The 26,901-nt window shown below is 40.8% G+C and overlaps 2 protein-coding genes across 2 annotated transcripts in view; one reads left to right on the forward strand and one right to left on the reverse strand.

Moving 5' to 3' along the window:
- Positions 1 to 26,901, forward strand: part of LOC134211150 (potassium voltage-gated channel protein Shab-like) — a 593,106-nt gene that overhangs the window by 231,394 nt on the left and 334,811 nt on the right.
- LOC134209368 (uncharacterized) lies at positions 2,348 to 4,921 on the reverse strand. The gene has a single exon (XM_062685354.1). The coding sequence runs from the start codon at positions 4,919 to 4,921 to the stop codon at positions 2,348 to 2,350; it is 2,574 nt and encodes an 857-aa protein (XP_062541338.1).

Raw genomic sequence — 26,901 nt, forward strand, 5'->3', positions numbered from 1 at the left:
GAACCTAAGCATTAAGATCATACAATTCGTAGGTACTACTCCGTGATTGACTGAAAATTGGGAAATTGTACTATGAATCGAGCAATTTGAGGGCTTAGGATTGATTATAGATACTGAATGTAATGTACACAACATAAATGGATTTTTAGTGACTAAACGTGCGTCCTTTCGGTTTTATAGGATCAAAAAATTATTAGATCTATAAATCTCTCCAACAGTCAATGATCTGAACTCCAGGTGTCGAAGGTCTGAAGTAGCATGAAAAAGTAATGCATGAGATCATACTATACTATAGATCAGAAATGTTTTTGATGTTGTTAAAATGTGTTTCTAGAAATGTTTACGATATATTCCGCAATACGTATTCCTAAACAATTTTATCCGAAATTATTATACCAATTAGGGTGGCTCAAATTAGTATGGAAAAAACTTTTTTCAGTTTTTTATGATGGGCCGCCCTTTTATTCGGTTCTATTTGATGCCCTGATGCTCTGGACAAAATTTCAGCCAAAACGGTCAACGTTTGGGCGGAGCTAAACTCATTGGAAGTTTATATGAAAAAATGTATGCAGAAACATAAAAAAAACAGTGAATTGCAGCTGGACGGCACAACTTACGATGAAGAACTATGATACTCATTTCAAGTCAAGTCAAGAGGCTCGGAAGCCTCCTGTCAAGAGGCTCGGAAGCCTCCTGTCAAGAGGCTCGGAAGCCTCCTGTCAAGAGGCTCGGAAGCCTCCTGTCAAGAGGCTCGGAAGCCTCCTGTCAAGAGGCTCGGAAGCCTCCTTTCAAGAGGTTCGGAAGCCTCCTTTCAAGAGGCTCGGAAGCCTCCTTTCAAGAGGCTCAGAGCCTCCTTTCAAGAGGCTCAGAAGCCTCCTTTCAAGAGGCTCAAGCCTCCTTTCAAGAGGCTCGAAGCCTCCTTTCAAGAGGCTCGGAAGCCTCCTTTCAAGAGGCCTCAGAACCTCCTTTCAAGAGGCTCGGAAAACCTCCTTTCAAGAGGCTCGAAAGCCTCCTTTCAAGAGGCTCGGAAGCCTCCTTTCAAGAGGCTCGGAAGCCTCCTTTCAAGAGGCTCGGAAGCCTCCTTTCAAGAGGCTCGTATTTGGATAAGTTTTCGGGTAAGCGTGGACACAAGTCTGATAGCAGCATACGCAGCTTCAAAGCTGTAATTATATTTTTTGTTAGGATATCGTTTTACATAGATAATCAAACTTACATTTTTGTGTTTACGTATAATGAGTATTGCCCGAAACTCGCACCTTGAGAATTTATCTTCCGACCTAACGTGCTACAGTATTATCCTAGTTATTTAAGTTCAGTAGATTTAAATGATTTACATATAGGATAAGTTTTAGAATGCATGTACTCACTTGTAGGTTCTACAATTAATAACGAATCTAACCGTACAATTTCAATTAAGCCAATTCAGCCGTACTATTATAGTTTATATGTTCCTGTGATGTACAAGGGTTAGGGTTTAGCATGTAAGAATCAAATAAGATATGTAGTACTACCTAGTTCATGAAACTTTGTTCATGCTAATTTCTAATTCAACTGCACTAATTTTTAATAAGAACGTAATTTAAGGTAGATTTTAACTTCAATAATAGCTGATAATATAATTATAAACTTTTCTCGATTGTGAAGCTCATCCAGCACGTACACGTTGTTGCTTTTGATCGTTCTCTTTCATTACCACATCATTGTTTTGGCCTCTTCGACCTTCCACTGACAAACAGATCTGGGCGATACGGATCTCACTCAGTCATCGAACGAGAATGCCCTGTGGTTTCGTTACATTCCCCCGCCCGTGTAGTTCCGGGAAATCCAGATAATCGCGGGTCCAGTGGTGCAATCTTCACTGCAGGTCGAGTTATTAGTCCATTTTTTGTTTGTATCACGGCACGCCGCACTTGTCCGTCAGCAGCTTTTGTCACCTCAACTACTTTTCCTCGTAGCCACCCATTCCGCTTTGCTTCCTCGACTACCAGTACTAGGTCTCCTGGTTCGAGTGGCTTGGTTGGCTCAAACCACTTTGTACGCCTAGTTATTGTCGGGAGGTACTCATGAATCCAACGAGTCCAAAAATGGTTCACTAAACTCTGAGAAAGACGCCAGCTATCCCGTAGATTACGTTCGACCGTGTTGATCCCTATTTCTGGCTGTGTAACACCCTTTGTACCGTATAGCAGAAAGTGATTAGGTGTCAAGGATTCTTGGTCCGGGAACTCCAGGGGTATGTAAGTGAGTGGCCGGGAATTGACGATAGCTTCAGCTTCTAAGATTACCGTCTCTAGTACCTCGTCACTTGGGTGATGTGGATGGTCAGCAATGGTTGACATAGCGGTTTTCACGGAGCGTACCATACGCTCCCACGAACCTCCATGTGAGGCGCAGCCGGTGGGTTGAAGTACCACCTGGTTTTAGAGTTGGTGAACGCCGAGGCGCAATCATTCTGTATATCTTGGATCTGTTTCACCAGTAGGTTTCCTGCCCCCACAAAATTTGTACCATTGTCGCTGTAGAATGACTCTGGGGAACCACGACGAGCCACAAAACGTCGAATTGCCATCACACACGACTGTGTCGACAAACTATGTACCACCTCTAGGTGTATAGCGCGAACTGTGAGGCAGGTGAATAGCGCCACCCAGCGCTTTACCAGGCTACGAGCTTGTTTCACCATTAATGGCCCAAAATAATCCACCCCAGTGTGGGTGAATGGTCTTACAAATCCAGTTACTCTGGCTTCTGGCAAGGGTGCCATCATGGGCGGTTTAGGAACAGCTTTCCTAATGCGGCAAAAAAGGCACTTACTGGACACTTGACGGATTACTCCTCGTAAACCTGTTATGTAGAAATGTTGGCGCATTTCGTTACACACTGTCTCTCTGTTTCCATGAAGGTATCGTCGGTGATAATGCTCCACGATTAGAATAGTTACCATATGCTTCTTGGGCAAAATAATGGGGCGTTTCGCATCCATTGGAAGCGTCGGAGCCGCTGTAATCCTACTGTTCATTCGGATGATTCCGTACTCATCCATGAAAGGCGATAGACGATATAGCGGACTGGACTTTGAGATTGACACAGCATCTTCGGGACGCAAGAAGTTCCGTTTCATGATTGCTACCTCGTCGGGATAAACCTCAGCTTGTATTTGTCGCCAAAGTAGATGTTCAGCTTTCTGAAGTTCATCCTGTGTCAACAGACATGGGTTTGTTAACTTTTCTCCTTTGAAACGACGAATACTCCGTAGAACAAAGGCAGCTGCTCTCAACAAGCGGTTCCAGTTAGAAAATCTTGCTGAATCTATCAGTGGTTGTTGCACTGTACCATGGAACAAGAAAGCGGAACGAAGCTCAATATCTGTATCTACCTTATCTACTGCAGATGTTTTAGGCCAGTATTCCCGCGACTTGTAGAGGAAATCTGGGGCGTTGTACCAAGGGCTTTTATTGTCAAAACTAGGTCCATCCTTCCATTTAGTGGCAGCATCTGCTACGTTCAATTTAGATGGGATGTAGTTCCACTCATCCACGCTAGTCGTCATAAGGATCTCCCCAACTCTAAACGCAACAAACTGGTGGTATCTACGACTATCTGATCTCAACCAAGAGAGTACGGTTGTAGAATCAGACCAAAGATATCTCTTCGTTATAGTAAGATCCAAGGAGGATAAGACGTTGTCCAGCAACCTCGCTCCAATCATTGCCGCCTGTAGCTCAAGTCGAGGTATCGATAAAGGCTTTAATGGTGCGACTTTTGTTTTTGCGGCTACTAGTGCGCATCTTGGCTGACTGTTGTCTTCGAACCGGAAGTAAAGTACTGCTGCGTAGGCCGATTCGCTAGCATCGACGAAGAGATGAGCCTCTAAGTTATCCATAGCGATGCTTGCCACGTTTGGAAAGAAACACCGTGGCACTATCACCTCGTCCAAGCGCTGCATGTATTGACACCAATATTCCCACTTTTCTTGGAGTTCAGCAGCTATTAGTTCATCCCAATCCGTTCCTGATCTCCATATTAGCTGCATGAGAATTTTTCCGTGCACGACAAAGTGAGAAACAAGCCCCAGCGGGTCATACACCGACATCACTGCTTTCAAGACTTGTCGTTTAGTTGGAGTAACAGAACTCTGAATTAGCGCTTTAATCTCATCTTTCATTATGCTCAGGTCAAATGTGAAGACATCTTCTGTCGGCCTCCACACCATCCCCAATACACGTTCCGTATCCGAGGACTTCTCCAGGTTCATTGACACCTTTTGGGGGACTTGTCGTTCTCCTATCCTAGCAAGAACTTCCGTGGAGTTTGAACAGAAGTTCCGGATCTCGAACCCCGCCTGTGAGTGTACGTACTTCACTTCGTTGATCAGCTGCACCGCTTCTGACACCGTGTCCACGCTATCTAAGAGATCGTCCACGTAGTGGTTTTCCACAATCGCCTTCACTGCCCTAGGAAATTTATCGGTAAACTCCGCAGCATTTTTGTTTTTTACAAACTGCGCTAGACTAGGAGAGCAGCTTGCGCCAAATGTTGCTACGTCCATCACATAGATTTGAGGAGGTGTTTCCGGGTTCGAACGATACAGAAACCTTTGCGATTGTTTGTCCAAATATCGTATAGAGATTTGATGGAACATTTCCCTTATGTCGCCGACCACCGCGATGTTCTTTTGCCGAAAACGGAGTAAAACGGAGAGTAGCGCAACCAGGAGATCCGGACCTTTGATCAACATATCGTTGAATGACAATCCTCCTGCTTGTGCTTTGGCATCCCATATGAGCCGAATTTTGTCAGGTTTTTTCGGATTTTGCACCACACCCAGCGGCAAATACCATACTCTGCTCGGGTCTGTTGTTTGAAGTTCTTCGGGAGTGATACGATGTGCGTATTTCTTGTCTTCGTACTGTGCTATCATTTCCCTTACTTTGACTTTCAGGTGTTGGTCTTTGTTCAACCTCGACTCAAGAGCCTTCAGGCGGCGTACTGCCATCGGGTAGCTGTCTGGAAAGGCAAAATGGTCGTACCTCCACAACAGCCCCGTCTCGAAAGACCCGTTCACTCGTCGAGTAGTTGCCTCCATAATTTTTCGAGCGCGTTTTCTTCTTCGGCTTCTGGCTTCACGGTAACGCTCGATTCCTCCACTGCAAAATATTGCTTCATCCAATCATGTAGTTCTCGGTTCTCTATGTCGCGCACGAGGTGAAGGTTTAGCTGCTCCAGTACGCAACCATGATCGGAATTTCTGCCGTAAATACACCAACCCAGACGAGTTTTAGTCGCCACGGGCCCGTTGTCTCCTCCCTCTCGTAATCGAAGCGATGTTAGAAGGCGAACATGTTCTAATCCGATGATAATCCCCGGTGTGGCCGTTGTATAACTGCGAATCGGTAAACCCTTTAGGTGTGGATATGTTTGCTGTAGCATTTCATAGTGCATGCTCTGACTTGGCAGTAAAAGTTCATCGACAGTTCGCACGTTGTTGAGTTGGAATTTTCCCGTATCTCCAGAAATGACAACCGTAACCCGTTGAGATCCTTTCACTTCCCTTGAAATATTGCCAGTCCAACTCAAAGACAGGTCGTCGGTTGGTCCAGTGATACCAAGAACCGATGCGATTCCAGCCTCGAGTAGTGTTGATGACGATCCATCGTCCAAAAAAGCGAAAGTTTTAATTGTTTTGCCGTTGCCATGGATGGTTACAGGTAAGTAGCGAAACAAGGAGTATGTCATGGAGTGGTGTAGATTATGGTGTACAATACTTCTGGCGTCATTAGTTGACAGCAATGTACTGGCTGATTCCACTTCATCTTGTAGTACATTTTTTGCTGAATGCAACAACTGGTTGTGATGGAACCTGCATCCTTCGACGCCGCATTCTTTGTTGGAGCGGCAGGGCCACTTGCGATGTGGTATAAGACAGCTTCTACATAGGTTCTTTTGCTTTACCGCCTTCCACCTACCATTAAGATCAAGCGTCTTAAACTGGACGCAGCTTGCAATTTCGTGATTCGAGCATTCACAGTACGCACAAGTTTTCTTAGCCGGTTCTATCGACCATTTTCTTTCTGTGGCTTCAGAATTAGTGGACCGCAGCTCTTCGGTGTGCACGTAGAGTTTCTGTTTATCTTGCCCAGTTTTATTGGATTTTGGATAAGTATCTACAGGAAACGTGACATCCGAAGCCATTACGACCAGCTCGGTCATAAAAGCGCCGAACGTTGTTAGATTCACATTTTCATTCCTTCTTTTAAAGCGCGACCAGTCCATTTTTATTGAAGGGGGGAGCTTTTCGACCAGCTCAAGAAGCAGGGTTGGGTTCCATAGATGGTCGTTCAAATTTGCGATGCACATGTGATCCACTGCATTCTGGACAGCAAGTCCAAATGTAATTATCGATGGAAGATTATCAGCTTTCGGAGGCGGAACAGCGCGCAATGAACGTAGAAGGGAATGAATGAGAATTTCAGGTCTGCCATACAATCTTCGTAGTGTGTCTATTACGGAAGGCACCGATTGTGGTAATAACAATCTGCTCCTAACAGCTTCCAAAGCGTTCCCTTTCAGGCATCTTTGCAATCTTGCCAAATTCTCCGCATCCGTATACCCACAGGCGTTCGTAGAGTTGCAAAACGAGCTATAAAACATAGGCCATTCTTGAGGATCTCCCGAAAAGTTTGGTAGTTCCTTTGGCATGACATGCCTGGCCGCTAGTTCCTCCGCCGAAGGTCCTGCTCTTTGTATCACAGCAGCAGGAAATTGTGACGACTGTGTTCTTCCATCAGCTGTCGTCAAATTTAGTCCAGCTTCAAAGGAAGACGGTTGCTGAATGTGATTGTGTTGGTATTCAGGTGGCAGTGCACTGTTCGTGCTCACAGAACCACCACTGTTGACTGCATGAGCTTGTGTAGACGAGAAGATGTGATTCTGGTTAGTCCACGGAGCGATGTACGTTGAAGGCACCATAGAATTAACGACATGTGAATCACGAGTAATAGGGATGTGTATGGATTCGGTTTGTGTAGCGAACGAGATGGGGTTCTGGTTAGACCATGACGGAGTGACATTCTCTGTTGGAGTACCGCCGCTGGCCGATTTGTCTTGGTTGGAATGATAACATTACGAATACCTCTAAGACTACCGGCTGGGACAAGATTATATGACCCCGAAACAGCTTTTGTCCCTGGGATATGCAGAGTGGAGATACTATCAGCTAGGGAAGTCATCTGACTGGAGACTTTCGGAGTCGAACTACTCGGAATAAAATTAGCAACATAACTACCTAATCCTGGGTACTGACCAAACGTGCTGCTACTTATCACTACAGATGGCAATGTTGCTGTTACCGTTACCAGATTATTGTTGGTGCTTGATAAGACTCCAAAACAAGTCGAAGGTAAAGTGTCACTGAATCTAACACCGCTAGAAGAGGTCAACGGTGTTTTACTAATAGCTAACGCTGCACATCTGCCCACTGGTTCGGAGCCTATTGCTTCGAGAGGCATCGATATTTTGCTTACGCTGGGCGGGATAATACCACTGACCACCGGCGTTGAATGGGGGACGGACTTTACATGGTTTCTTGTCGGAAAAGTAGCGACATTAACCATCTCGATGGAATCGACGCCCAACGTCGAGCGGCAGTGTGAAGTTTTGGATGTACTCACCGGTGTCCTTTGAAAGGTGATTTCAGTGGAAGAAACTACTTTACCGTGTTGTTGAGGAAATTGTGGGGGAACAATCGCATTAATAGAACTCTTCGGTTCAAACGCTGGGCCACTAGGAGTAACATCTGAGGCCATTATCGCCGAATCGTTCATCGTCGACGCCGCTATTGGTAGTGCGGTTTTGGAGAGACTAAACCGCTGAGCTGCTTCCGATGACACAACTGATGGCAACACGCTACTAGTTGACACAGCTACTACTTGTTGAACTGCGCCGACTTGGTGCTCACTAAGCCACATCTGAACTTTCTCTCGGCTTGCTCTACTACTTAATTGGCTTCTTCTGCTGACTCCGTCTTCCGCATCGTCTGCTTCTGCCATAAGCAGATCGTACTTTTTCTTCAGAAAATGTTCCTCTTCTTCCGCTAGCATTTGTCGCACAGCCGCTTGAGCCGCCTGTTCCTCTAGGATTCTCTTCATCCGCAATGTTTTTTGCTCCTCCATCATCTTCAGGCTTAATTCAGTTCGGGTGGAACGTCGACTGGTAGACGATCGATTCATAGACCTCCGTGACTGAGAGGCTCCATCATCTTCCCGCATTCGACATTCATCGCACTTCCACGTACGATCCGGATCGGCGATTGAATCCGTTACACCCGCACATCCGAAGTGTACCCAAGTGTCACATCCATCACAACCCACGAGGTGATCGGCTGCATCAGGTCGATCGCATTTAGTGCAGTGTTTTGCAGTGGTGTCCATTCTAGGCTGGTGCACCAAAAAATCTTTGAAGATTATTCGGATAAGTTTTCGGGTAAGCGTGGACACAAGTCTGATAGCAGCATACGCAGCTTCAAAGCTGTAATTATATTTTTTGTTAGGATATCGTTTTACAGAGATAATCAAACTTACATTTTTGTGTTTACGTATAATGAGTATTGCCCGAAACTCGCACCTTGAGAATTTATCTTCCGACCTAACGTGCTACAGTATTATCCTAGTTATTTAAGTTCAGTAGATTTAAATGATTTACATATAGGATAAGTTTTAGAATGCATGTACTCACTTGTAGGTTCTACAATTAATAACGAATCTAACCGTACAATTTCAATTAAGCCAATTCAGCCGTACTATTATAGTTTATATGTTCCTGTGATGTACAAGGGTTAGGGTTTAGCATGTAAGAATCAAATAAGATATGTAGTACTACCTAGTTCATGAAACTTTGTTCATGCTAATTTCTAATTCAACTGCACTAATTTTTAATAAGAACGTAATTTAAGGTAGATTTTAAATTCAATAATAGCTGATAATATAATTATAAACTTTTCTCGATTCTGAAGCTCATCCAGCACGTACACGTTGTTGCTTTTGATCGTTCTCTTTCATTACCACATCATTGTTTTGGCCTCTTCGACCTTCCACTGACAAACAGATCTGGGCGATACGGATCTCACTCAGTCATCGAACGAGAATGCCCTGTGGTTTCGTTACAGCTCGGAAGCCTCCTTTCAAGAGGCTCGGAAGCCTCCTTTCAAGAGGCTCGGAAGCCTCCTTTCAAGAGGCTCCAGGAAGCCTCCTTTCAAGAGGCTCAGAAGCCTCCTTTCAAGAGGCCTGGAAGCCTCCTTTCAAGAGGCTCAGGCCTCCTTTCAAGAGGCTCGGAAGCCTCCTTTCAAGAGGCTCAGGCCTCCTTTCAAGAGGCTCAGAAGCCTCCTTTCAAGAGGCTCAGAGCCTCCTTTCAAGAGGCTCAGGAAGCCTCCTTTCAAGAGGCTCGGAAGCCTCCTTTCAAGAGGCTCAAAGCCTCCTTTCAAGAGGCCTCGAAGCCTCCTTTCAAGAGGCTCCAGCCTCCTTCAAGAGGCTCAGGAAGCCTCCTTTCAAGAGGCTCAGAGCCTCCTTCAAGAGGCTCGGAAGCCTCCTTTCAAGAGGCTCAAGCCTCCTTTCAAGAGGCTCAGAAGCCTCCTTTCAAGAGGCTCAGAAGCCTCCTTTCAAGAGGCCCGGAAGCCTCCTTTCAAGAGCTCAGAGCCTCCTTTCAAGAGCTCAGAGCCTCCTTTCAAGAGGCTCAGAAGCCTCCTTTCAAGAGGCTGGAAGCCTCCTTTCAAGAGGCTCAGAGCCTCCTTTCAAGAGGCTCAGAAGCCTCCTTTCAAGAGAGCTCAGAAGCCTCCTTTCAAGAGGCTCAGAAGCCTCCTTTCAAGAGCTCGGAAGCCTCCTTTCAAGAGGCTCAGAAGCCTCCTTTCAAGAGGCCTCAGAAGCCTCCTTTCAAGAGGCTCAGAAGCCTCCTTTCAAGAGGCCTCAGAGCCTCCTTTCAAGAGGCTCAGAGCCTCCTTTCAAGAGGCTCTCAGGAAGCCTCCTTTCAAGAGGCCTGGAAGCCTCCTTTCAAGAGAGCTCAGAAGCCTCCTTTCAAGAGGCTCAGAAGCCTCCTTTCAAGAGGCTCGGAAGCCTCCTTTCAAGAGGCTCAGGCCTCCTTCCAAGAGGCCTGGAAGCCTCCTTCCAAGAGGCCTCGAAGCCTCCTTTCAAGAGGCCTCAGAAGCCTCCTTTCAAGAGGCTCAAGCCTCCTTTCAAGAAGGCTCAGAGCCTCTTTTCAAGAGGCCTGGAAGCCTCCTTCCAAGAGGCTCAGAAGCCTCCTTCCAAGAGGCCTGGAAGCCTCCTTCCAAGAGGCCTGGAAGCCTCCTTCCAAGAGGCTCAGAAGCCTCCTTTCAAGAGGCCTCGGAAGCCTCCTTTCAAGAGGCTCAGAAGCCTCCTTTCAAGAGAGGCTCAGGAAGCCTCCTGTCAAGAGGCCTCAAAGCCTCCTTTCAAGAGGCCTCAGCAGCCTCCTTTCAAGAGGCTCAGCAGCCTCTTTTCAAGAGGCTCGGCAACCTCCTTTCAGGAGGCTCGGAAGCCTCCTTTCAAGAGGCCTGGAAGCCTCCTTTCAAGAGGCTCAGAGCCTCCTTTCAAGAGGCTCAGGCCTCCTTTCAAGAGGCTCAGAAGCCTCCTTTCAAGAGGCTCAGAAGCCTCCTTTCAAGAGGCTCAGAAGCCTCCTTTCAAGAGGCTCAGAAGCCTCCTTTCAAGAGGCTCAGAAGACTTCTTTCAAGAGGTTCTGCAATTCTCTTTTCAAGAGGCTCAGAAGCCTCCTTTCGAGAGGCTCAGAAGACTTCTTTCAAGAGGCTCGAAAGCCTCCTTTCAAGAGGCTCAGAAGACTTCTTTCAAGAGGTTCGCAATTCTCTTTTCAAGAGGCTCGCATATATTTATTCAAGAAGCTCGGAAACCTCTTTTCAGGAAACTCCTAAGCCTTATTTCAAGAGGCTCGGAATTATTTCAAGAGGCTTGGAAGCCTTTTTTCAAGAGACGCAGGAACTTTCTATCAAGATACTTGGAATCCTATTTCAGAGGACTCGGAAGCTTCCAAAAGTCCTTAAAGACTTGTGCGAAGCTTGATGTATAAACATTAATTTGAACTCGTAAGTTCCACGGAATAACGAAAATTTCAGACAACTTTTTGGATATCATGTTAGTTTTCAGACCCGTTTCTAATATATCTTATGAGTTATGCTTATTTTTATTTTTATCAATTAAATCATAAGTTCAAAGAGGTACCCCTCAAGAAAAAGGTTGAGAACCGCTGTGATTGAGGTTCACAGTACCGGACATGGATATGTTGGTGTATTGTTTATAAGAAGAATTTGACAACATCTCGATCTGCGAGCTGATCCAAAGGTTTACATCATTCTGACATTCGTAATTAATATGCGAGGAGGATACCCGGATGTATACTTTTCAGAGTCTCTTACATGGATGAGTAACGTCAGCAGTATAAAGACAAACGAGCAATCGAATGAATCAAACAGAAACAAAACTATAGTCGATAATTGAAAAAGCACCTGAAAATGCGAAGCAGCTGGAGAAAATAGAAGTAAAAGACATTTTATCTGGATTCACTTCAATAAGTAATTTATGGGATGGGATTAGATGCAAGTACTTACAAAAAAAGTCGACGAAGAAAAATGGAAATAATTTTTTTTCGCTGTGACTTGATCCTATGGTAGGCTCCCAGTCTAGACTGAAACCAATTTCGGTAATGGGACATACTCGCTATTAATTATTTGCCTTTCATTGCAATTGTTGTGTCTCCAATCAAATGAGATGAAAAGTGAGAAATTTAATCAACAATAACATTGTAGTGTATACACGGTCAAACCCATTTGAACCTGGATTCAACTCGTCGGTGTTAACATAGAACGGTCTATGTAACAAAGATAGATACAATAAGATAATAATTGCGTTTGACCAAGAGTTTCTTCAGCTACAATTTGCTATGCATACTATTGAAGTTAGTGAAACATCATTGTGTTGTAGCCCACAGTTGGAAGTATTCTAGAAAATAACGATTTCTACATTCCGTGTTTTAAGCAAACTTCACATTAGGTATCGCAAAGAGTCATATTTTTAGGTTTTTAGATAGTAATTTAGGTTAATGTTCATTCTATAAAAAAAAACCAAGTGTAGTGTATGAGATCAAGATTATAAAGCTATCAGGAATAAAACAAAATTGATTCTCTTTACTAAAACGTGGTTTTTAAATTAATTAATTTCCAATTAGAATATACTCTTCCGTGAAGTATTTCTAACGCACATGGAGCGAACTATTTTAGAATGCGAGAAAATTGAATTCAATCAACTATGCAAATATTTCAGAATGATCGTGTAGAAGAGAAGTGACATTCAGTTTACTGAGCATTGTAGCGACGAACGGTCGAGTCTGAAAAACTCGCCCGGGTCACGACAATGGCGCAGTCGGTAGGATTGACCCGGGCGAGTGTTTCAGACTCGACCGTTCGTCGCGTCGCTACAATGCTCAGCAAACTGAATGTCACTTCTCTTCTACACGATAATTCTGAAATATTTGCACAGTGGATTGGATTCAATTTTCTCGCATTCTAAAATAGTTCGCTACATGTGCGTTAGAAATACTTCACAGAAGAGTATATTCTAATTGGAAATTAAGTAATTTAAAAACCACGTTTTAGTAAAGAGAATTAATTTTGTTTTATTCCTGATAGCTTTGTAATCTTGATCTCATACACTACACCAAGCAATGATGTTAATTTTTAAACAGTTAACAAAATTAGGCGACGAAATTGGTGTTGTATTTCTTTGCTTCACGATGAGATGAATATGAGATAAAAAACGGAACAGTTCCCCCATATGAAGTCACGTGATTTATAAAATAGTAAAGTAAGTATATGAAGATACTACATAAACGTATTATGACCTCAAAATTATGACTCAAAGACTCATTGCCGATTCGCCAGAGATACTGAAAACAGCTTCATAACAAGTCAATACAAACCTATTACGATAGTAACTATCTGGCGAATACAAAAAAAGTGGTAGTTATTTCGGTCTGACCCAACACCAATCACTGGAAAATTGAACGGCAGTAAATACCGTCACTCCAAAACGACACGATGGAAATAACAAAGCTCGTTAAACATGATACTCCTCTAGGAATATGTACTCTACATGATGAACGCCGTCGTATTCCCACTATAACGATTAGCCGGCAGCAGAATGAGCGCCACCAATCAGGAACGGTCATAAATTTTCAATTATCATCTATCGATTTTTCATCAAGCCCTGGTCCGCACTTCCTGAATATAATTTAGTGCGCGGGGTGGAGAGCCACCCACTCGAATGGACCCGGCTCTTTGGTTATTGATTTCCACGTTAGACCATCGTTTCCTCGTGTTTATGCCCCCTTCCACCAATCAGGGAAATCAGAGCAAAACGCCTTCCATCGGTTTAATTCATATTCCCTAGTAGGACGACTATAGGTTTATGTTATTTGAAACAAATTCAATATAACAACCACAGAAGGTGTGTGGGCTAAAACATGCTTCATTATAATATTATATTAATGTTTAAACTCTTGGTAGTACTAATATAAAATCCGCTAAATCTTATTGTGTAATGTTTTAACAAGTCTGTATAACGAATTTAGCATTTAATCTCACTACTTTATTACTTGCATTTGAGTTTTCAGTTTCTCTTACCTGGCTCGACTACTTCAAAACGTTTCTACCCTTGGGCTATTTCTTTTCCATCGGGTGCGTTTTGAGCTATCGGCCTACAGACTATCATGACACGTCGTTGGCAGAATACACTGACCAGTCGATCTATAGTCTATGGTGATTTCTCAAGTGCATGTAAGGCTAAAAGGGAGTTAGACAGCACATATTAGATTCCAGGAAAAATAGCTCACTTGACTAGTTCCGTTATGCTCCTAGAGGGTGCTTGGTGCTACTATCAAGTTCATTGCATGCGTATAATGGAGATTTTAGAAGGATGCATCACAGGAAAGTTGAATACCTTTACGTAATAAACAATTTTGTGTTAAATAATGGATTTGCGTTTTATTGATTTAAGGAAAGCCTAAATTGACTCATCTAATAATGATACAGTATTTTTCGCGAGTACTAATGTACCACAAGAAAGCTGATTGTTTCCTAAAATGAATTGTATTTTAAAACTTCTGGTTAAACACTCAACTTTGGCAACTTGTCACTTTTTCTGTTTGTGTGTGCCACGAGAACGGATGTGGGGCCGGGTCGGGCACATCTTACGTAGAGGTGGAAACGAAATTTGTAAACAAGCATTTGACTACAACCCAGCTGGACATCGCAGCAGACCATAATACTCAAGGTTCGGTAACGACCATGAAGAAAAAATGAAGTCGATCGAGGTTTAACCTGGCAACAGCTGAATGAAGATCTTTCAAGTCTTCCTTTTGCACACCCTGTGATGCACACAGCCGTTATCTGAATAGTGACGTAAACGCCATTTTCTAATAATGTTTCTAACAAACTTTTTTAACGTGTTTGTTGTGATTTGGCTCATACGACATTTTGCCAAATTATGGTAGCACAGGACCCAAAAGTAAGTACATATGTAATTTGAATTACCATACTATAAGTATCTGAACATAAGGGCCCTCCTTAGCCGTGCGGTAAGGCGCGCGGCTACAAAGCAAGACCATGCTGAGGGTGGCTGGGGTCGATTTCCGGTGCCGGTCTAGGCAGTTTTCGGATTGAAATTGTCTCGACTTCCCTGGGCATAAAAGTATCATCGTGCTAGCCTCATGATATACAAATGCAAAAATGGTAACCTGGCTTAGAAACCTCGCAGTTAATAACTGTGGAAGTGCTTAATGAACACTAAGCTGCGAGGCGGCTCTTTCCCAGTGTGGGGATGTAATGCCAATAAGAAGAAGATGAAGAAGATGATGAAGTATCTGAACATATAAAATGCATAAAAAAATCTTATTCGATTACTCTTTGCAGTCTCATTCAGAATCTCAGGAGTAACAATTAAAACAAAAATGTAGTGGAATAATTGGAACATATGTCAAAGCTAGGGCATGTTATTAGATCAATCATTGATTTTGCCTCCTTAATTAGCACCGAAACAACCGGTTCATACTAAATAACTTGATATTTCGTTTAGATAAAGTACCTCATAGAGTGATTGAGTTATATTTTCCACTTTTTTCAACCAGGGCACCACTTCATTTGCTGTTCTATCCGAAAAATGTTCGAAACTAGGTGAATTATCGTCATTAGGACACAATTACGGTAATCAGGTGGAGTAGAATTGATGAGAATCAGATAACTTGCTACTACGGTTGGAATCGTTTATTCGATTGCTGAACTAGAACAAGAGTCTTGGATCCGAACAATTTGTTCTCTTTTAAAGTACCGGAAAAGCTAGATTTATTGCTTTCTTTGGCATATTTTGCTACTAATGACATAACCAAGTTATTTTTTTAGTGAATGAAGCGTCACCGTGAGATAAAAAGTACCGAATTTTTGACATATTTTTGCTTTGCAATGGTGAAAATTCTTTGATTGAGAGGAAGATGATTAAACGAAATATTTTAGTTTTCCTAAAACAATCAGCATGAAATGCTTACCACAATTTATATTTGCTTCTAAATAGGCAGCTCACCCAACTTGATTATTATACGAAAATCTTCAATTCTACTGCACTTTAACCCAGTCAGCAAACAAACCCCAGAACTGTAACAGCACAATAAAATAAAACATCAATAATCCCACCATCAAGACAATAATCATTTTTGGGTGGATCAGCGAGTCGTAATCCGCTGTCTGAAGCCTGACAAATCTACATATTTCAAAGCGCACTTGGAACTTGTTCACTTTGTTACAGCTACCTACTTATGTGCTTATCTGCATGACTTGGCTGGAGTGCGGCGCTGGCGCTGTTGTATGATGGCATTTTTTTCAGACAGTCACGCGATCTGAGTACCGAACATGATGCAAATAGTTACTGGATGGCTATCATAACAATGCACACGACTAAAATTCCCATTTCGGGGAATGATTTTGTTTACATTTCAATTACCGTCATGCACTTGAATTTTTGACTTAAATAAATGGGGAAAAATAACTTTGCAAGTAATGGTACATCGGCCAGCTGCAAAGAAGGTAAGGGTAATGGATTTCTCAGACTTACGCTGGCATAAATGAAAGCATGTACATAATCGAAGAATCACTTCAGAGTCCCGAGGGTTGGGGGGCTGCTGGTGCTGAGCGTAGGTACAGTGACTTGTGAAGCACGGGTTGAATCAGTTGTCCTGACACGATCCGACACTGAGCAGCACGGAAAGGTGAGAATATTTTATTTCTACAACTCAGACACGCAACCCATTTTAAAATGGCGTTTTTATACCGAGTTGTAGTTAGGCACATCAGGCCAAATTGGAAGGTTGTGCCTGTGAATGACTGGGTACGTACGAAGCTTTCACTTCGAAAGTATTGTGCCTGCACGGAAACCAGTTGAACATTCTGCGGCTGCTTCGTTTAAGTAACAAGCCATGGGATTTGATGGATGCTTTGGTTAGTTTGGTAATGATGATGATTGGTTTATTGACTTTGTTTACAAGTTGCATGTGAATTGCAATTCATTTCAGAAATCGTTATGAAAGCACTTTTTATGGAATCAATTGAGTTTTTTTTATCATTCATGAAAAAAAAATACAAGCAACATTCAGAAAAAAAAAACTTCATGAAATATGAAAGTAATTGAAAATAATAATTAAAGGAATCAATCTAATGATTTAAAAAAAATAGTTTGTTTTTGGAGCGAACGTATGGCCTTTACATATACTTTGTATACGAGAAAGGCAAAACTATACCAGTCTAGCGTCACTTGACGGTGGATACACAACAGTAAAGCACTTGTGACGATTGGGCAAATCAAGCATACGAAAGATATTCAATTTACAAAAAAGAGCTAACCGCGGTGGAGTTTGGTACTTGGGCTCTGGTTCTGGCTGGTTTCTGCAAACGTCACCTTCACGTGGTCTTGTTGCGTGGAAGTTGCCTATCTATGGAGAGTAGGAGATTGTGGAATCGAGTTCTACCAAGTCACGTGGATTATTTTTGCAAGATCTTTAATATTATATATTTTGCGATACTGCTATCAACTAAATGATTAACAGGTCATAAATAAAACCCGAGCGAGATCGGGCAGATTCGTCTAGTAAAAAAATAACGAATAACACGTTATGCCAAAAGCCTTCTTCTTCGTAATTGTCATTACATCCCCCACTGGGACATTGACGCCTCGCAGCTTAGTGTTCATTAAGCCATTTCACGGTTATTAACTGCGAGGTTTCTAAGTCAAGATACCATTTTTTGCATTCGTATATCATGAGGCTAACACAATGATACTTTTATGCCCAGGAAAGTCTAGAAAATTTCCAACACGAGAATTTCCAAGACCGGACCGGGAATCGAACAAAGTTACCCCCAGCGTGGTCTTGTTTTGTTGCAGTGCGTCTTACCGCACGACTAAGGAGGAATCCTCGACCAAAAGCCATTTAGCCGAATTCCATTTGGCCGAACTGAGCGTTTGGCCAAAACCGTTATTAAACCGAAAACTGCTTGGTCAAAAGCGACATACAGCCGAACAGGACATACAACCGAACTGGTCATTTGGCTGAAAAAGTCGTTTGACCTAACATGCCATTTAGCGGAAAATGCTGTTCAGCCGAAATGGTCGTTTAGCAAAAGGAGGAACGCTTGAGCGAAAATTTCGTTTGGCTGAAAATGTCATATGACCAAAAATGACGATTGGGCGAAAATGTCGTTTAGCCGAAATGGGCATTAGGCAGATAGGGCCATTTGGTCAAAAATGTCATTTGACCGAACAATCTATGTCTATGTCGGTGTTACAGAACAACACGGAGGTCCTGAGCAAAACCAAATGTAATGTCATATCCCAGGTCGCTCGTCGCTGTGCCGCCAATCACCAGTCTCCCTAAACAACGCCGCATACGCAATAGTGAAAATTCTGAAATTATTAATGATAATTTTGAAGTGGGAAGTAGAAAAATTTGAAGTGAGAAATGAACCTCACTTCTCACTCCCCATTTATTACTTCTCATTTTAGAGTATATTTCCCGACACTTTTTCTTGTCCCCGGATTCGTGGTAGAAAATGTTGCACGTCCCAGGAAATTCCAGGTTCCCTGAATTTTTCCTAATATTGAAACAAATCCTTATTACGGTGCTATTCCAAGAAAAAAAAACCCAGATTAATCCACCTAGCGATGGTTATGTCTTTCTGAGCGTTATAAAATGAAACAAGGAAAACACATTAGATAAGTCAAAGTAGCACTTTGGGAAAATAGATTTTATTATTTCCATCATTGAGCATGAGCATGAGCATGATTGACCGCCCACGGTTGCTACTCCGTTATTGCCAGGCCAGCTGTAATTACACAGAGAACCAACAGATGAAGTTTGGGACTAACATCATCTTCAATGTGTAAGAACTGAAAGAACTGGTGACCCAAATATAAGCAATACCAGCGCTGACCGTGTCCGAATGCAGGTCAATTGGGGAATACGTAGGAAATTTAATATATGGAGTAGGGAGTGTGACACTGTCTGCCGTTTATAGCGTGTACAAATTTTCACTTTTTGATTAGAGTAGAGTGGGGCAAGAGTACGCACTTAGTTTTCAATCGATCATGTGGTGTCGATGATTCATATACTCTTCCTTTATGTTACCCAGTGGAAAAAATATTGAAATTATTGAGATTCGTTTTAGTAGAACCCTTATTGCAAGACAAGTGAAAAACGCACTCTTACCCCACCGGTGGGGTAAAAGTGCGCATCGGGTGGGGTAAGAGTACGCATTTATCCAATTATGTGCTTTAAGTATATATTAACACAAATAAGAGTTAATAACATTTAATTGATGTTTAATGAGCATATATTAGGGAATGTTTAAAGATTACGTAACTCTTAAAGGGGGAGGGGGACCTAAAAATGTGCACTTTCATACGAAAAACCATTGTTTTTATATATACAAAAAACTACAGAGGTAAAAATATATATCAGGTTTCGCGTGGCACATACAAAGGTATTTTCCTTAAACAAAGTCCACCAATCACGTAACGAAAAATTTGGCTATTTCATCACCCCTCCCCCATCCCGTAACTTACACTATTTGTATGAATCCTCTAAAAATTATAAGGATCGTCACACATCTCACAACCCCTCCCAGCTAAACGTTGTGTAATTTATGAATGTTTCTTTTGATTCAATGAAATTATCATTTAGATGAAATTGGGTTTACGTACTATGCTTAGGTGTACAACAAGTCCTAATACCATTTCATTACTTCGCTTCAGTGCTTTGTTCGCTAAGTCCTTTCTAACACCGAATTACTTCAACTTATCCTAAAAACTTGTGATAATTCCAAATTCTGTCCCTTTTTTCTTAGTTGTGGATCTTTACGCTTTGGAAGAAGTCTTATTTCGGCCAGAGATACGGGTTTAACATCATAACTTGAAGATTCATATGCGTACTCTTGCCCCACCGGTTCCTGCGTACTTTTACCCCACAGTCCCAAAAATTATTCAAGTAATGGTTTTGACTTCTTGGAAAACCAATTGGATTGGTGTTCTGTACCATAAAGTACTCTATACAATAGGTTATCGAAATGGTATAATGTTCACCTGATTAAACGTATATATGGTAATGAAACACTAGTTGCGGAAATCCAATTATTTTTAGCAAAATGACCAAAAAGTTATCTAACGCCATATCTCCCTTGTTGTTTATTCAAATCGTTTACAATTACACATGATAATAGTTGGCCAGAATACCTGTCAAATTGATGCAGTGCTGCTAGTTTATCTTTTTTTATTACCTCAAAAAATCGAAAACGTACTCTTACCCCACGCGCACTCTTGCCCCACTCTACTCTAACTTACTCACCCGCACAATGCAGAACAAAATTTCGATGACCAGCCGATCGTTTTGCTTTTCGCACAAAGCAAAGCTAAATTTCGACAACCGGCCTATCGCTCTCGGAAATAGGTTTCATTATTTGCATCATTTCTCATATATAAGCATTTATTTCAATGCATTGCAGGTAACGCCTCAAAAAAAAATTTTTTTTTTCGTTTGAAAATTTTTTTTCCAAGGGAGGACCCTTGGCAAAAAACTATATTTTGTTAATAACTCCGGAGCGCAATATCCGATCGGTCTAATTTTCAATAGGTTCTAACTAGGCCACAATCTGCGTCGAATGTTGCGAGAAAATTGAATAATGCCAAGTACAAAAAAGTTGGTCTCTCTTTTTTGTACACATACACACACACATACAGACATCACCTCAATTCGTCGAGCTGAGTCGATTGGTATGTAGCACTATGGATCTCCGAGCCTTCTATAAAAGTTCTGTTTTGGAGCGGTTCTATACTGTCGCTAACCGCAAGTTGAGCACATATTGATATGGACGCCATATACAGATGTGCTCGACTTGCGATTAGCGGCAGTATAGCCGTATACTAAGTATACGGGAAAGGCAAAACGATTTGGGCAATGCTTGTCAGTAACAGTAACAGTAATTTTTCAAGACTACGAATTTAAAGAACCGTACCGTACATAGAACTGAAACAATGGTGGATCATTTGCTTTTTTCTGCTGGACAATCGACTTCAATTCCAGCACTGTTTAAACATCATTTGTCCAAATTTTGAATTTTGGAAATGAGAGTAGAAAAACATGTGGTGAATTTAAAATTCACCACGGGCTTCATTGTATAATTACCTTAACCGATATGCCTTTAGGTGATTATGCAATCAAGCCATGTGGTGAATTTCAAATTCACCACATGGTTTTCTACTCAAAAGTTCAAATCTAGCGTAATAATATTCGTACAATGCTGAAATTAAAGTCGAATTGATTAGCATAAGTAAGCAACAGAGCTACGGATAATTCATTTCCATGGGCGTTGTGGTTCTCTCAATTCGAGCTCTTGAAAAATCACTAAAAAAAGCGCGTGGTTTCCAAGATGGCTGATTTGTGGCTTTGTTGTATAACCACTTCAATTAATTGCATATCATTCAGCAACTCGGCCGTTCGAAAATCATTTTATTTTAAATATCTTGGAAAGTAGGAGGTTGAGGGTTCGAGTCCCTCCAAGACACGTGGATTCTTTTTCGCATATTTCATATCAATTTGTCCATTTCGAAACATGTGCTGTGCATATGCACAGCCAAGATATTTAACAAAATAAAACGATGTGCGTAACTTTTCCATTGTCTAATCCGTTTTGAGCTCCGCAATAATGATATGAAACTTCACGGCATTTTGCTGGAGAAGTTGAAAAATCATTAAGTTGTTTTGAAGAAAACCATCAACATCACTTTCGAATCGATCTATAGTGCGGCGCCACAAACAACCCAACAGTTGAATCGGGAACCTTACAATACCTATTTTTGTATGCACAAAATCGATTTTATTTTCGGTAGAAGTATTTCGCAGAGAATAAAATTTACGTTGGTTTCGAACGTTTACACCATTGATCAAATATGTTCAAGCTATAACTCATATCATAATTACGTTATTTAGTAATACTTGTATTTGCATTACATTTGACCTATAGTTTTTGAGATAGATATTTGTGGAGTTTTTTCATTTGCCTTTTAAGGACATAGTTGGAAGAGTACCACAATGGCAGCCAATATGCCACCTGACCTTCCACGGGCCAAACCCCACACCTCCGCACTCCTCTCCACCAACATTCAGATGCATCGAACAGCATCGAACAAAAGTTTAATATTCAAATTACTAACCTGTTCACAGCATATTTCCTTACTTCCCGTGATAATGAACATGTTTCTTCAATGAATCCTATGTATTCCGGCTCGAATTGTAGCATAAATTAGCAGTTTCGTGCCAATTTAATAGCCGTTCGCGATTTGTTGGGTTCATCACTGCACTTCACTTCTTCTCAAAGGGCATTGAAAAATTCAAGTTTTTACTCACTTCTCCGCACATGAGCAGCCCGAAATGTTGATAGAATGCAAATTAAACACCACTTTTTGATATCAGTCACTTATTTGAACCGAAAACTTAGTATAAACTGCTGGATTTGCCCGAAAAAAAAACGATTAAAAACTGATCGCGGAGCGAATGTAAACACCGCGGTGCACCGGCACCGGCAGCAGCAAACTAATAAGTAGGGTGGCTCAAAAAATAATTTTGCTTCGCCACGCTCAGTTGATTATGATTTTTAAATTGGGTTTCGGCTGGTTTGAATAGGCTTACCGTGCGCAGGTCGTTTCAGGTTTGTATGACAGTTGATATGGCGAGGTTGAATTTAACATTATTCTGATTCTGGCACTCCGTCATTGGGCGATGGCGAGGGGGGAGACCATATGACGGGATGAAATATTTAAGAGCTTCAACTCCATAGACAATCCATATTGAATGGTCGTTCCAATAGTTGGGAGTCGATTTTAATCGAGGTTGCGATTCTTTCGCATGATATTTAGGCTTCTCAGAAGGCATCAGTGAAACGTGCAATTCAACAAAATACCCAGAATTTGTATGTGATATATATCGCACCAGGGGCAGATACTTCTAGTCTAGTCAAGTCTACACTATCGTACCAGGGGCAGATACTTCATACAAAAAGTGTGACATAAAGGTGAGTGGAGTATAAAATGCTATATTTGCGTTACGTAATCAATGGATCTTTCCTGCGGTGCGGTTTTCGTTCACTGAAGTCTCTGGAATGTTGCTTTCAGCTATGTGGGTTCTCTTTTCGCCAGCGTTTGGAGGGAAAGCGCCGTAGTCAGTGTAATAAAAGGTTTAGTTTCCCATTCTAGTTTTCATACAAACTTGAACCGGCTTGCGCTCAACCAGTTTTTGTTCGAATCGGTTTTTTTTAGGACACTCGGAGCATGGGACGGAATCGAGTGAGCGTGATGGTGCTGGGTCGTTTTTTGAACCACCCTACTAATATTCTTTGTTTTTTTATAAATACAACACCAATACTACTACAGTATATGAAAGTTTTTACTGTACCAATACTATCAAAGCTTTGTTTTGGTACTCAACCCACCTTCACCTTAAACTGAGGATAAGCTCATTTCTTAAAAAAAAAGAATGTCGAGCTTTTGAAAATATCTTTTCTGGGTGCAATACTCATGTCATAACAAAGAATAAATTGTATTGAATCATATTTTCTGTAACAGATATCTACTGAAAGTTCCTGTCCTTTCTATATAGGTATTTCGCGTTTATTTCTCAAGTTTTACGTCGCATGAATTCGACGGAATCGTATGGGGGTTTAAACGTGCAACGTATCAATGTTACAATAATTTGTGTTTCCTAATAAATAAGTAGCCTATTAAACTCGCTAGAATTTTGAATGGGTTTACGTTACATATGAACCGGTATGATGCAATTTATACCTGTCCCAGGAGACACCAAAATTTGTTGTTTGCACATAACATATACCGTGGACCCCCGGTAATATGACCGCTTTTAATCTGAACACTTTTTAGTTTGAACCCGTTCGTTTGAACATCGTTCAAATTGAAAATGGTTCAAACGTCATTTAACACGTGGAATCGAGAGAAGAAAAATGGAACATCGTGAAACGGAATGCAGAATCAAAACAAACCAGCCAAGAGAGCAGCCAGAAACCAGTTTTTCTGATGCAAATAGAGTAACCAGAAGTTCAAATTAAAAATGAGCCCCGTTAGTTTGAATGAGGTACCGTTCAAATTATCGGGGGTCCACGGTAGTCATCTTTTCTGTGGAATGTGGTCCTTCCATGATTTTGGAACGCCAGCGAACCTAGCGGTGGAAGTCAAGCTTTACTGAAAAACGCGCATTAGACAGAGTAGCATCACATGCTTTGCTGTCTCTATCTTTCGCCTTGGATATACGGGATTCCCGTTCATTGATTGTTGCTAATTTGTTGCTTGCTAATAAAATTTTTCTAGCTGTTTAAAAGTGCCAATTTTGATTAGCATCAATATTTGCGGCATATCAGCGCTATTACTCGAGATGAAACAAAATAAAGAAAAGAACCAGTAGTCTGAAACCATTTAATTAGGTATAAATAGGGAAAACACTGCAGTTCTCTATGGTGCAATCCACAAATTGAGTATTCTTGCCCCGACAAGGACCAATAGTTTCCGAGCAGACGATATCATTTTTATGTTAACTTCGAAGTCAATCATAGGCAACTGCATGGACAAATAAAATCACCTTAACCTTTCACTTGATAAATCCTCAACAGATTCGCCTTCTTGGCTGTTGATCAAACAACTGACGTAGACCTGTGCGCTTAGTCGGGTACCTAAACTTGTAGGTGACTCGCAAAATGGGTTTGTTGTGGGACCTGGATACATACTCAAAGCATCCCCATTCATAAAGGATCTGGCATTGGTGCAGGAAAATTATTGCAATTAAGAAATTTCAAGTCAAGTTGCACATTATTTATTTTGACAACATTTATTTTTTTATTTATTTAGATCAACTTATTTAATCAGTTTTCTTTGTTTTAAGATTTGTGCTATTAGAACAGTTGGCTTATAAGGTTTAACTGATTTAGCAAAATAATTAAATCCCAACTGTGAATGCTTTACCGATTTTTTTGTTCCGACTCTCGAGTAAGTAATTTATATTTTGAAATCCATTTCTGTTATACTGACAAAACCACTTGCTGAGCATCAGCAAAGCAAATATTGCTGAGCAAATATTACGAGCATCAGTTAAAAACGCTTCTTATTTTCTTATTCACAGCTATTGTAACCCAGAACTGGGGTGTTGTCGCCTCGCTGCATAGTATTTAGTCAAATTATTTAGTTAAAACGTCAGGTATTTTCAAACATTACGACAATTTTATTTAATTTTATTGTCATGAAATTATTTAATACTGTATTGTAAAAACCTTATTGTGAAATTCCTGGAACTTCTGAGAATATTCGAAGAAGTATCGTTCAAACATTCATTTATGAATTTCTTCGAAAAATACTCCAGAAATTAGTTCAGAAATAAATAAAGAAATTTATTTGATAATTCCTCCAGATATTCCTCCGGAAAGTTTCTTTTAAAAAACCTTAGAAGAGTTCTTCCTAAAATTTGTTTGGGTATTCCTTCGGAGATTCCTTACAAAATTTCTCCGAAAATTCCTTAAGAATTTTCATTACGGATTTCTTCAAAAAATCCTTTACGAATTTCTTTCGGAAATTGCTTAAGGAATGCTTTCGGATTTTGTTCTACGAATTCCTACAATCTCTTTCGGAGACTCCTTGAGGAATTCCTTTGGATGTTTCTTTAGCAATTCCTGTAAAAATTCCTTTAAAAAATCCATTCGTTCTTTTGAGAATTTCTTCGGAATTTTGTTGAGAATTTCTTCGGAAATTTTTCCTTTTGAAATTGTTTCGGCATTTATTTCATGAATCGCTGGAAAAAGTTGATCTAGATATCCATAAGGAATTTCTTTAGAACTTCTTCCAGCAATTCCTTCAAAACATTCTTTGGGAATTCTTCCGGAACTTCCTGTAGGAATTTCTTCGAAAATGCCTTCATCTTTCTTAAGTCTTTGTTTGTTTGTTGTTTATTTTTGTTTTTTTTTCATAAATTCAACAAGTAACTACATTGCAAACAACTTCATTTTCAATAAATTTCAAAGGATCTCCTGGAAGATCTACCGAAAAAAAAATCTGGAGAAATATCCGAAGGAAATCTCGGAGGTTTTACGAATAATCTTTTGAAGAAGTCCCTGGAGGAATATCCGAATGAATTCCGGGCGGTATTTTTTATTATTTAAGAAATAAAATTCTATAGGAGTTTCCAAATAAATTTTTGAAGGCGTTTTTAAAGAAGTTTGTGTTGGGTTTAGTGCAGGAATTTCCAAAAAAAAAACTTTTGAAGGGATTCCCAAAAGATAACATGACTGAATTTTCGAAAATAATTCCTAAAGGAACTTCTAAAAGATTTTTTGAAGGTAAAATACTTCCATAAAGAATTCCTAAAGAAATTTCCAGAGGAATCGATAAAGGTATATTTGAAGGATTTTATGATGGATTTTCCGAAGGAATTCTCAAAGGAAATTACGAAGAAAATCCTTATAGAATTTCAGAGAAAATGCCTGCTGGTTTTTCTGATGTAATTCCTAGGTTTCTTCAAGAATTCCTTTGTAATTTTTCCCAGTAATTTATTCGCAACTTCCTCCAGAGATTCTTTTGAAAATTCGTCCAGGAATTCTTTAGGAAATTGCCTCAAAAAGTTCCACAAAAACTCCTCCATAAACGAATTCCAGAAAGTTCTTCGGAAATTCTTTCGGATATTTCTTAAAATTTACCTCAGGGATTACGTCAGAATTTCCTCCACGTATTTTTTTGTTTAAGAAAACCTTAGGAAATACGTTAAGGTTCGTTCTTTTAGAAATTCCTTTGAAAATTTCGTATTGCTTTAGGAATTGCTTCATAAAATCTCTTAGGAATTCTTTCGGATATACCTTCCGAAAATCATTCGCAAATTCCTTAACAGATTCCTTCGGAATCATTGAAAGTTTGCTTAGGAGTTTCTTCGGAAATTAATGCGGAGGATTATTTAAGGAATTCCTTCGGATCTTCTTAGAAAAAAAAACGTTGGAAATTTTATAGAAATTCCTCTAGGGGTTCCTTAGCAAGTTAAGTTCCTTGGGAATTTCTACGGGTAATCCTTTGAAAATTCTTTGGTAACTTTAGGAAGAAGTTCTTGGACATTTCCCTCAATAATTCCGGCACAACATTTTCAATTTCTTTTCATTTTTTCGGGAATCTCTTTAGAAATTAATTCAAAGAAATTTCTTCGGAAATTGCTTCTGGGAACCATTCGGAAATTCTTCTAAGAATTTCCTAGATTTTTTTTTTT

The sequence above is a fragment of the Armigeres subalbatus genome, chromosome 2 (genome assembly GCF_024139115.2).
Source record: "Armigeres subalbatus isolate Guangzhou_Male chromosome 2, GZ_Asu_2, whole genome shotgun sequence".
Classification (NCBI taxonomy): Eukaryota; Metazoa; Arthropoda; class Insecta; order Diptera; family Culicidae; genus Armigeres; species Armigeres subalbatus.

Excerpts from the sequence above, each read along its gene's own strand:
- LOC134209368 (XM_062685354.1), bottom strand. The coding sequence starts at position 4,921 with ATGATAGCACAGTACGAAGACAAGAAATACGCACATCGTATCACTCCC.